The 12,728-nt window shown below is 40.5% G+C and overlaps 1 protein-coding gene across 2 annotated transcripts in view; it reads left to right on the top strand.

Annotated features, from left to right (window-relative positions):
* Cdc5l (cell division cycle 5-like) overlaps nt 1-12,728 on the top strand; it is a 38,142-nt gene that overhangs the window by 659 nt on the left and 24,755 nt on the right. For both annotated transcript variants that reach the window (XM_087567904.1, NM_053527.2), the window contains 5 exon segments: nt 1,869-1,972; nt 3,709-3,870; nt 4,433-4,560; nt 5,779-5,878; nt 9,998-10,216. In XM_087567904.1, coding sequence (XP_087424030.1) covers nt 1,869-1,972; nt 3,709-3,870; nt 4,433-4,560; nt 5,779-5,878; nt 9,998-10,216 — 713 coding nt within the window.

Genomic DNA, 12,728 nt, shown 5'->3' on the forward strand with positions numbered 1-12,728 from the left:
TTTCTCTTACCTTCCAGTCACGCCACCCTTGCTGGGATAGAAGCCAGTATAGGGTGGTGTTTGCTTCCAGAAATGTAGTAGATAATGTCACGGTGAGCGGAACGGGAGAAGAAAGGAAATAAAAGAAATGAAATGAACGTGTATTTAATCGGATGCGCTGAATGTAGGAGTACCTTTACGTCTCGTACCTTCTTGAGATAGCTTCTTATTGCTTGGCATCTTTCTGAGTCTCCTCCAAACTTAGCTGAGAACACTTCTTGGAGTCCTTGCCCATAAGCCGTCCCGTTGAGAGTTGGTTGTTTAGTGGGTTTGTGGCACCTATTTTTCATTCGCTACAGCTCATTTTGTTGTCGCAGGCACTTCTGTGTGGTTCTGGCGGAGTTTAACTTCTCAGAGCCTCAGTTTACTCATTTTTATAAGACACATAATAGTGTTTGAGCTCTTGAAATGAGTTGGCAGTTTGGAATATTTCAAACACAGCTGGGCACATTAGTAGGCTTTCAGTAAAGTTGAATTGCTGTTGTCCTCATCAGACAGCAGTGCAGAAGGACCAGGCTTTGGTCTGCTAGTATGAAGCAGGCTGCTTGGTGGTGTTTGGGAATGAATCTTGTAGGATAGGGACCTGCCACATGTATTTGGTTGAAGATGTGCTGAAAAACTTTACAAATGGAGGTACTAAAAAGGGTCTTGCATGCACCCAGGCTATTTAAACTTGGAAGAGGTGATTTCTGAGGAAGAAGTAGAATCACAAAAATTTAAGTTACAGCAGTGGTCAAAACCCTGCAGAGGGGTGTGTGTGTGTGTTTGAGATAGGGTCTCATGTAGCTCAGATTGGCTTTGAGCTTCTTATGTAGATGAGAGTGACTGGTAATTTGTGACCCTCCTGCCTCTACCTCTCCAGGGCTGGGATTACAGGTGTGTACTGCCATGCAAAGTCTTATGGGAATCTAACCCAGGACTTCATGTATACTAGGTGGGGACTCTACCAATTAGTAATGGGAGAGAAGATGGAGTGGAGGGGCTTAAGTATAAGGCAGGCAATGCAAGTTCATTGTGGAAAAAGCCTAAAAGTAAAGTGCTCAAGAAAGATCTACGACTTTCATGTTTGTGAGTTTGCTTGGCAGGTTGTCTGGGGATTGGGTTATGCTATGGGTACCCCGGTGAAGTAGTTTTTGGAGATTGGAGTAGATGGTGCTGACTGATGAGGTAGAGGGAAATGTGGATCCTGAGCTGTTGTGGTTAGTAGGATGATGGAGAGGAAATGTGTTGAACCAGAGTCTCAAGTTGCTTCTTTGATTCTCTTTCCTGGAGTATATAATGAGACCTGGTTCAAGGTAGATATTCAGGAAGCTTTGCTTTTTTTGTTTTTGTTTTTGTTGCAGTTGTTATTTTTGTTTTGAGTAAATATAAATATGAACTCTATCTTTGAAGAGAATGGCAGGTACATATGGGTGAATAATTTTGTCTGTCATAAAGTAGTGTTTTCAGCATTGACTTTTCCCACCTCCAGTTTGTTGAGGGGCAGGTAAGATGTCCTTTCTCTCTTTTTTTTTAAAGATATATTTTACTTTAAAAATTATGTGTCTGTGCATGAGTACAGGTGCCTTCAGTGGCTAGAGACTTTGAATCCCCTTGTAGCTGGAGTTATAGGCAGGATGCCTGATAAGGGTGCTGGGAATTGAACTCACATTTTCTGCAAAGAGCAGTACATGTTCTTAACCACTGAATAATAAAGTTTCCATGCCTTTTTTATTTTTTTAACGATCGTGTGCCTCTCTCTACAGGACCTCTGCGGGGACTAACTTAAGTTTTGTCTTTTCTCATTTAGAGGCTTGTGACTGAATGCATTCTCTTTGGTAACTCTCTAGGATGAAATTCTTAAAGCAGCGGTAATGAAATATGGGAAAAACCAGTGGTCTAGGATTGCCTCATTGCTGCATAGGAAATCGGCAAAGCAGTGCAAAGCCAGATGGTATGTATGTACCAGTCAGTCCAGGGGAAAGCAGTGTGATCCGGATCCCCACTGTGATGAGGGAGCTGGCTCTTTGACCCCCTCTATTCCCCTAAAGCATGAACTGTGATATGGAGGGAAGTATGGAAAGAGGGGCCTTTAGATGTACTTACCACTTGCTTCCTGTGTCTTGAGCAAACCATTTTTCCTCCTCTTTACCCTGCCTGTTTTCTCACAACTTAGCACTAATTGATCAGTTGTGAATCCTTGTCCAAGTGAGTTAATGTATTTATTTGAGAGTGCCTTGTGAGACACAATACAAAATCTTAGGTAGCTGGGCCTCAGTTCATTGAATAAGTTGTGGTCTAAAAGTTTATAAATTGGTTATTTTAGGACTTACTTTCCCAAAGAAATAAATGCTAAACAGTGCTTTTTTTTTTTTTTTAAAGGCCAGGTCACAGTGGTTAGCTTCCTTTTAATAGGGCAGCAATATTGCATATTTGCTATACTAAAATGCAACATTCTACTTATGTGTTACCTTGTTAAGTCACAGAGTGGTGGTCATGAGCAGTGTCCTGGACTTGGATGAACCATCTCGGCTGCAGCCCATATGCTATGAGGAGCAGGATTTGGATTGTGTGAAGTGACCCAGATTCTGATGGTGGGAAGGGTCAGATGCAGAGCAGAAGGAAGGGGGCTCTCAGGCTGCAGTAGTTTGATTCACTTTCTCTTAGTGACTGTAAGCCTTAAGCTTCAGCCTAGCTGGAGCACCAGTGGCAGTGAGGACTTAGACATGTGGACAGGTTCTCACCCAGCTAACCACCTCATGGACAAGGCAGACTGAGACGTTAGAAGACGGACAGTGTCTTCTACTTTAAACTTAAAAGTACAGCACATGGAAGCACACAGCTCTGGAACATTAAACAGTGGGTTTAAGTGGACGTTTAGAGAAGTAAGTGAAGATGCTGTGGGACTCAAACATAAGGATGTACAGTGAAATTGTAATATAAATAATACAAGGTGCTATTTTTTCCAGGTACTTTTAGCAGTTCAGAAAATCTAAGAACAAGTGCTGGGTATGGTGATGCACATCTGTAATCCCATCATGGAATGCAGAGGCAGGCAGATGTCTGAATGCTAGGCCAGCCTGGTCTACAGATGGAGTTCTAGGACAGACAATGGTACACAGAGAAACCCTATCTCAAAAAACCAGAAAACCCAAAACAAAACAACACAATTACCACAAAAAACAAACCAAATAGACATAAAACAAAAGACGGTTAAACAAATAAAAATAAGTACTAGTTAAAAAAAAAGAAGTTCCATGATTGCATCTTGGACTTTAGTTTGTTAGAGTTTTAAGTCTCACTAGTCTTTTTTTTTTTTTTTTTTTAAAGATTTATTCATTTATTATATATAAGTACACTGTAGCTGTTTTCAGATACACCAGAAGAGGGCATCAGATCTCTTTACAGATGGTTGTGAGCCACCATGTGGTTGCTGGGAATTGAACTCAGGACCTCTGGAAGAGTAGTCGGGTGCTCTTAACCACTGAGCCATCTCTCCAGCCCAAGTCTCACTAGTCTCACTAGTCTTATATACTGAACATACATTGTAATGTGAAGAGGGGCAGATGAGTTAGTTCAGCTTCACAGTGAGTTCTCTTGTCAGCATAGTGTTAGTGATTGAAGGATGAGAGCATGTGGTCTTAGAGTCGGTACATGGAGTACTAATGTTTGATATGTTGTCTTTAACAGGTACGAATGGCTGGACCCAAGTATTAAGAAAACTGAATGGTCCAGAGAAGAGGAAGAAAAGCTCTTGCACTTGGCCAAGCTGATGCCAACGCAGTGGAGGACCATTGCTCCAATCATAGGAAGGACAGCAGCCCAGTGCTTGGAGCACTATGAATTCCTCCTGTGAGTGGGCCTCAGAGTGTCCTGAAGGCTGTGTTATGTTAACCTGCTGAACAAGCTTAGAGCATTTCCAGCTTAGTTGTGCCTGTGACTAAAGCCAGAGAAACCAAAGTCACTGAATTCTGTATTCCAGATGTCGAATGGTTGAGCAAAATGATGTTTTCCGCCTCTCCTGTAGAAGGGTAGTTTACAAAATGTGCTAGTCACACTCAGGAAAGTGTGAGTGTGAGTGTGAGTGGGTGCATGAGGCCCCATCACCAACGCAGCGCTGCTGAGAGCTTATTAGGACTTTGTCGTTCTGTTCCAGGAGTGTATTTGTCTGGATGTTCTGTATTTGTGAGGAATGGCTGCTTGTTTCCTCATGAGTGGAAATACTGAAATTAGAGAATTGTAATGTCCCTTTTATTCTCATGAAGCAGTTGTAAAGATGCTGTTTTCCATAACACTCATCTGTTGGTTATTTTGGGAAAGAAAGGAGTGCCAGAGCCAGAACCTTGGTAATTCTCATACTAAATGGGGTGATGCTGTGACTGACTCATCTGGGGTTTGTTTTTTTCCCTCCAAGGGACAAAACTGCCCAAAGGGACAATGAAGAGGAAACAACAGATGACCCCCGAAAACTTAAGCCTGGAGAGATAGATCCAAATCCAGAAACCAAACCAGCCCGGCCTGATCCAATTGACATGGATGAGGGTGAGTGGATGCTGGGAAGAATTTCTGCTCACAACATGTGACTCAGGCCTTCCTCACACTCTTCTTAGTTTCTCCTGAACTCCTGATGTTTAGAATCCCAGTTCTGTCAGTGGTTATTCTAGGTATCTCCCCAAATGTGTCTGGTTTTTTGATGATACCCTTTATTTTCTCTTTCTTCATTTCATTTAATGAATTGATCAGTGTAGTAGTCAGATGTGCCAGAAGTGGGTGATGAGGCTCGCAGGATCCTGTCTCTCGTTCCTTTTCTAGAAGGAGAGACAACAAGCTAGCATATTGGACTTTGCTGTTTTTTTGACTTTAGGGTGATTTACTCTCTAGGAAAGGACTGGTCTTCAAGAGCTATGCTGGAGACTGACAGTGATTCTGTAACACATCGAGTCAAGAGTCCGGGATTGGCCTTTGGGTCCATCTCTGCTATTTACTAGCTGTTTGACCTTAGCTAAGTCATGTAGGCTCTTTGAACTTGAGAATAATACCTCCTTTACCTTTTTTTGGGTACGTGGTAGTTTAAAGATGAAAAGATTTAAAACCTGAATGCAGTGGCTCCCAAGAGTGACGAGTATGTGACTATGAGGCTGTTACATCCTTTCCACTTGGGGAACTTTTAAAGCTGTAGGCACCAGGTCCTCCCCTGAGGAAACTGAGTTGGTAATTCTTACTGAGGGAAGAGAGAGGACTATGATCTGAGTGGAGTCTTAAGTCTTGTCCATCATTATGAGACTGCTTTTGTTGTTTTGTTGGGGAGAGCTGTAGAAAATGTCTTGGAGAAAAAACAATTCTGAGGGGAAAAATGTCTGAAGGTTATCAGTTCCCCATGATTAGTTGCTGCATTATTTCTCTGCTGGTGAAGTGTCATTTTGTTGGTGTTACGGATGCTATTGTAGTAGAGCTTTCTGTGAGCAAATACTTGATCCTTGCTTGATATACTTCATTTTTCTTAGCTCTTAGCATCTCTGAAGTAGACATTCTTATTCTGATTTTAATGGGAAACATTTTCACAGAGGTAAATATGGCACGAGGCCTACATAACGAGCAAGTTAATGATGGGATGATTTGTAACCTTTCTCTGACTTGACAAGTTTTCTGTGCCCTGTACCAGTAGTGAGTATATTTATGCTTTTGTCATTGTAAGCACTGGGATATGCCTGACTGCTGTTGTTGGAGAGGAACTTATTTTTCTTGTCTTTATTTTCGCAGATGAACTTGAGATGCTTTCTGAGGCTCGAGCCCGTTTGGCCAATACTCAAGGAAAGAAGGCTAAGAGGAAAGCAAGAGAAAAGCAGTTGGAAGAAGCAAGGCATGTTTTCTTTTCATTCTATGTACAGTAATTGGTTATGCGTCCTTAGGTTCAGGCAACTGTATGGTTATCTGCTCTAGTTGGTAACTAGTCTGAACTGATCAATTCCCATTTTGCTGTTACTCCTTAGTGCCTTTATTGTTCTGGAACATCTGGAACAAACAAAAACAACTTCTGTATTTTCTCCCTAACCATTTCAGAATAGTTATAGGAAAAATACACTTAAAAAGTTTACAAAGCATGGCAGAAATTACGGGCAAATACTTGACCCAGCATGCTGTGTTTGATCTCTTGTAGCATTGTGGCTTCAGGTGGCTTTCACATGATTGTCAGTTTCCAGCTCCTCATCCTCTTGGTCAGTGTTGGGCAGGACTCCCAGCTGATCCTAGAGGGACTTAAAGTTAATGAGCCTTGAGCCAAAGTCTAGGCTGTCGGAGAAATCGTCACTTAAAAAGCGAGCGAACTGTATTAGGCATTGTTCTTTGCTTAGGCCTTCCCCCACCTTCTCCTTGCTTCCTTTTGGTTGAATTTATATCATTCTGATGCCCAGAAGCTAAGATAAAGTTGGTAAAGATACCATCTGAACTGTGTGGCAGTTGGTGGGATTCAGGTATTGATAAACTCCCTACCCCACAGTCTACCTAGAGCCTTTTTTGGCTCCTGTGCTGTCTAGAACTTGCTTTTTGACCTAGTGGGTAGCTAGCACTGTGTTGGTATTCCCAGTGCTGGATCCTGGGATGGAGGATGCTTTTGGCATAGTAGCTGGCCATTCATTAGTGTAGGAGTAGTCAGAGTGATACACATAGAGAACTATCCTATCTAAGAGAAGGTGCTATGTTTTCTTCATATCCAGCTACTTTTCTGTTCTGTATACTCTTGAGGGTTAAGTAATGTTTTAGGACGTGACTGATACACTAGCATATGCTTTAGTTAGAGTCACTTAGCATGAAGAAGGGAGTGTTCTCTAATGTGTTAGTCTTGGTTCCTCTTATTTTAAAGAATGAAATTTACTTTTGGAACACATCCTTCAAGACTTCTCTTTCATTGTAGATGTTTGTTTATGTGTCTGTAAACTCGTTACCATAGAGACCTAATTGGATCACTCTGTAGTCACATCTTACACAGTTATTTGTTAATCTTTCTGAGGTTCCCTTGTAACTGACTGATTTCTTCACAAGTCTCTTTTTTTTCCTTGAAAATTGCATGTTTTGTATATGGTAACATAATAGTTGTGGGTACTGTATCCCTGTCCTCATCTAGTTTAATTGTTTGTTTTGATCTTACTACTTTAGTGAAGTTTGTTCTATTGCTGTCCTCTGATGATGTTGCTCAGAGAGTAGGAGTCTTGGATACCACAGTCATTGTGGGATGGCATGGTTGGGGCAGGGTTCTTGTTGATATCTTTTTCCTGATTGTATCCAGTTGTTTGTTGTAGTGATTTCAGCAGTGTTCTGGGGTTATAAATTGCTGTGTAGTCAGATTTGATCCAGTTTGAGTTCCTTTGAAGAGATGGTTCTGAGATTGGCTTTTGAGATTTACTCTGATTCCAGGAGACTTACTCTGACCCAGTCTTTTGGTCTCTGTCAAGCTAGTCGGCTCACAGACTGCCTTGTTTCCACCGAACCTCTTCTCTTTTCCCACTTGCTGTTGACCACAACTTTGATTGCTTTTGAAAGTGCCCTTTGGCTGGATTGAGCTCCTGTTGTTGATGGGAGTCAGGGCTTTTAGGTCTTGCTTTTTTTCTCTAGGGGTCCTTGACTGCATTTCTGATAGACACTCTTGGTTAAAGAGCCCAGGGTGCTGGGGAGCAGGTGTGGTGGGCAGTCTTCAAATCTCTCCCAAGGTAGAGCCTTCAATCCAGAAGCTGGGGCAGAAAGAGCTTTCAGGACTTCATTCCCAGTGTCAGTATGCCCAGGGGAGAACCACTGTTTGGGTGGAAGAAGGGAGCCTGTGTAGCTGGGTGTCTGGTGGCAGGGTAAGAAGTACTGATGTCTGGCTCCCCTGGACTGAAAGCCTCTGACTGCTAGCTGGCAGGGAGAGGGAGCTCGTGTTCTTGGCTGTACTTGTGTGGAGTTTCCTCTAGGAGCTGGTAGGTAGAAGGGAGAGGGTCCTGCAGCTGTTATCTGCTTGTCTTTCTTACCGAGGTTAGCTAGATTTTCTTGAATTTTTATACGTTCGCCACGCCCTTCCTTTTTCATGTTTTCTGGGGACTGTTTCTTGTTTCTTGAACTTTCATACTGGCTGTCACTCTCGTGTATACTGGTATGTGATTTGTTTTTCTGTCTTTAATACTGTGAATAACTTTTCTCATTAACTCACTAAAATTAAAGCATCATTAGTAAATACAAAGCAGAAATGGAATTAAATGGACTTTTACCCTCTGCTGATTGTCACAGTTAAATACTGACTCTGGCTGAGATGTGCACATAACGTTCATGTACTTGTCTATCTGTTGAGTAACATTGACTCCGCTCTACCTTAGGCCTTTGTCTGTGTAAGAGCGGATTTCTAGTTTTCCTCAGGATTGTGTAGAAGTTGCATATTTCAGAAGTTACATAGAGCCTGTACAATACCTTGTTTTATATCTTTTGTAAATTCATTCAGTAAATTCTTATTGGTGAATTAGATTGTGACCAGTGTTCAGCAAAACAGTCTGATTAAATTCTTGTTTATGTTGGATTATTTATTTATTTTTAGTTGAATTCAGAGAAATGAATTGGTGGCTTTGATATGAATTGGTAGGTTTTTAGTGTGTGTTCCTAAGTTTGTTTTGAGAAAGTCATCCAGTTGGTTTTTCCATTACCTTTGCTGGAGATGGTCTGCTTCTATACCTTCTTTTGAGATGGGTAGTTTTGGCTCTGGCCTCAAACTCTCAGAGATCCAGTTTCCTCCTGTTGTGTCCCATGCGCTGGGATCAAAGGTATGCACCACTATGCTCAGCCTTATTTTTTACACTTTTGCCATTAAAATAAAGTTCAAAATGATAGTAACTAGATATTTGGAAATAGTGCATGCTAATTTGTGATTGCTAGTTAAGTAAAACTTGCATTATTTCTGTTTACTCTTTTCTTTTTCTATCCACATTAGAGTTTTAAATTCTACTTAGAGGGCTGGAGAGATGGCTTAGTGGTTAAGTGCTCCTGAAGAGACCATAGTTATGTTCTAGCTCATAACCACCTATGACTTCAGCGCCAAGAATGCCAGTGCTCTTTCCTGATCGCCTTAGGCACTGTATGCATGTGGAGTTCACTCACATAGACATACATAAACATAAATAAAGAGCTTACATAAACTTTAAAAAATAGTATTTTATTATTTCTTTGACAATTTCATATATATTTTGATCATACCTCTGACTCCTCTCAGGTCCACTTGGTACATAAAATGTATTTAACCTTTTTTGATTAGTATCAAATATGTTTTTATTTTGTTTTATACTTTTTTGCTGCAATTTATGCTGCAAAAAATTTAAATCTCAACATTCTTTTTTTTTTTTTTTTGCTACTTATTAGTAACTATATTCTAATATTGTTTGTTTGTTTGTAAGATGGGGTTTCTCTGTGTAGCCCTGGCTGTCCTGGAACTCACTTAGTAGACCAGGCTGGCCTTGAACTCCTGAGTGCTGTGATTAAAGTCTACACCATCACTTCCTGGCTAGTGACTATACTTTATTTTTAAAAAAAATTTTATTGATGCTTTGTAAGTTTACATCATGCACCCCAATCCCACTCATCTCCCGGTCCCTTTATATCCACCTTCCACCCTTGCAACTGCCCCCAAAACAAAAACAAAAGCCTCCCCAAACCAAAACCACCACCACCACCACCAACAACAAAAGAAACCCATCTTGTTGTGGAAACTGTAACCTCTCACTGTGCCCCACAGGTCTATTCTTACTTAGAGAGAAAAGGCACACATTTACTTACACTTTCTCTACTTTCCCTTTTGCTTTACTGTATTTTAAAATCAGAATTGGAATTTGACAAACCGGGTGGGGTAAGAGCTTGAGTAAATACTTCTTTTCCAGATAACCAGATAGTTTTCTTAGTGATGTTAGATTAACCTGTCTCTGCCTGGCAGTGTTAATTTTCAAGGTGACTTTGTATTCTTTTTCTCCAGGCGCCTTGCTGCCCTCCAGAAAAGACGGGAACTTCGAGCAGCTGGCATAGAGATTCAGAAGAAAAGGAAAAAGAAGAGAGGAGTTGATTATAATGCTGAAATCCCATTTGAAAAAAAGCCTGCTCTTGGTTTTTATGATACTTCTGAGGAGAATTACCAGGCCCTTGATGCTGATTTCAGGAAATTACGACAGCAGGATCTTGACGGGGAGCTAAGATCGTGAGTCCCTCTGAGTTTGGAAATAGGTGCAGTAGGACTCTGGCAAGCCTTGACTATGTGCCAGCTTCTTAGGGTTTAGGGTGATGGAGCCTCTTTATGCTTTGACGAGTTTAATGAGGTTACCTCCGTGAGAAAGTCAATGAACCTGGGCAGTATTGTTATTAGTATACTAGAAGCATTTTATCTACTTAGTGTGTAAGTGTGTAAGTATTTTGTGTGTACTTGTGTGGCATGTATGTTACAGCACCCATATGGATGTGAGACAACAGGTGGTTTCTCTCCTACCATGCAGGTCATGGGGTTGTCAGGTTTGGGAGTCGGGTGCCTTTACCTGCTAAGCATCTCACTGACCTGATGTGTGCTCCTTACTTAGTGCTTGTGTTTCGTAGGCTGTTTACTCGCTGACGACAGCTTTCCTTTTTTGAGCCTGTTTGAGTGTTTTGCCTGTATGTATGCGTACCTCATATGTGCCTGATACTCACGGAGGGCAGAAAGAAGACATTGAATTCCCTGAACTAGAGTTACAGATGGTTATGAGCTACTGTATGGGTACTGGAAATCAAACTTCTTCTGGAAGAGCAGCCACCCAGTTACTAATCACTGAGCCATCTTAGTAGTCCAGTTGCTATTACTAATGACATATTTTTTGTTTGTTTGTTTATATATTACTTTTTTTTTTTTTTTTTAAGACAGCATTTCATTATGTAGCTCTAGTTGTCCTGGAACTCACTATGTAGATCAGGCTGTTCTCAAACTTACAGAGATCCACTTGCCTCTGCTTTCCTAGTGTTGGATTAAACACCACTATATTTAACTTACTATTTTTTTTTTAACCAATGACATCTTTATATTTTTGTACAATTTGTAAATAGTTAGATCTTTTGCTGATGACTTGAAGAAATCTTACCAAAATCAATTCTGGCTTATTTTATCATTTGCTTGTATGTGTTCCCTATGGTGTATTTATATTGGTGGGTGTCTGTGAGTGTGTGCTTGTGTATTTGGAGAAGAGAGATCAACTCTGAGTGCTGTTCCCTGGGAGCTGTTCATCTTGTATTCTCCCCACTACCACTCCAGATGTTAGGCAAGAGCTCTGCCATTTCTCCCCACTTTGTTGAGATGAAGTTTTTCATTGGCCTGGAGCTCACCAGTTTTGGTGTACGAGCTCCAAGAGTTTGCCTGATTCCATTTTTCTAGCTCTAGAGTTGGAGTGTGTGTTTTCCCCTTGGGTACTGTGGAGGTCACAGCCAAGACACCCTGATGGAGTTGGTTCTCTTTCCACCTCTGTTTCAGAGTTCTGGAAGTCAGTTCCTGTCACTGAGCTTATGTAGCAAATGCCTTTGTGTGTTGAGCCATCTCATTGGCTTAACCTGTTTATTTATTTACAAAAAGGTTTATTTATTCTACATATGTGAACACATTGTCACTCTCTTCAGACACACCAGAAGAGGGCATCGGATCCCATTACAGATGGTTGTGAGCCACCATGTGGTTGCTGGGAATTGAACTCAGGACCTTTGGAAGAGCTGTCAGTGCTCTTAACTGCTGAGCTATCTCTCCAGCCCCAAGACATTTTTAAAGTGAAAAATATTTGCCTTTTATTTCTTACAAAGAAAAGATAAAAGTGTTTGCTGTATTCTTAAATCTTTATATTTGATATAGATAGGTAGATGTTTCTGTTGTTTAAATTATCTCTCTGCTCATTTTAGAGATGTCTAGGAGTTCCGTGAGTCTACTGATAGGAATTTTTACTTAGTTATCAAGCACTATGCAACAGAATTTTCTTGAGTGTTTAGGCGTTTGTTTAGGTAGGCTCTTCAAATAGATTAAATAAGAAAGCTAGGTGTTTGGAAGGGGTAGACCTGTCTGTGGTAGGGAAGGAAACAGATCTTTAACATACTGCCTGAGGCTGGTTTAAGCGTCTTAACAACCTTTGGTGTCGTTATGATGAACATACCCTTTTTCCTTACTTTTTTTACTTTCTTGGGCAGCAAGATGGCCCATCAGATAAAGAAACCCACTGTCAAACCTGATGATCTGAGTTTGATCTCTGGAACCCACGTGGTGGAAGGAGAGAGTAAGCTCCTACCAGTCGTCTCTAAGTGTAACGTGTACACCATTGCAGGTGGTGCACTCCCAACCCCCCAAATAAAAGATAAATGTGAAAAATTTCTTGTATGAATTAAAAAAATCATGATGGGGTCCTTAAACATTTGGTATATTTTAATTCTGTCTCATGTATCTTTTTCTGCATACAAATCATTATGCTCACATATGTTTCTATGTGAATATAAACATAGTAAACTTGTACTTTTTGGCATATATTATTTTTGATATTACTATTTTTATAGTTTTAGGCTTTAAATTTTAGAACTTAAATTAGTGTTTCTTTTTTGTTAATAATTCTGTAACTATTCCAAGTTTATTTTTCTCAAATGTACTAGATTAATTATGTAGGAATTGATTAACATACTACTTTTGTTTTTTATAAAAATTCCTTAGAAATGAAATT

The sequence above is a fragment of the Rattus norvegicus genome, chromosome 9 (assembly GCF_021556685.1).
Source record: "Rattus norvegicus strain SHRSP/BbbUtx chromosome 9, alternate assembly SHRSP_T2T, whole genome shotgun sequence".
Classification (NCBI taxonomy): domain Eukaryota; kingdom Metazoa; phylum Chordata; class Mammalia; order Rodentia; family Muridae; genus Rattus; species Rattus norvegicus.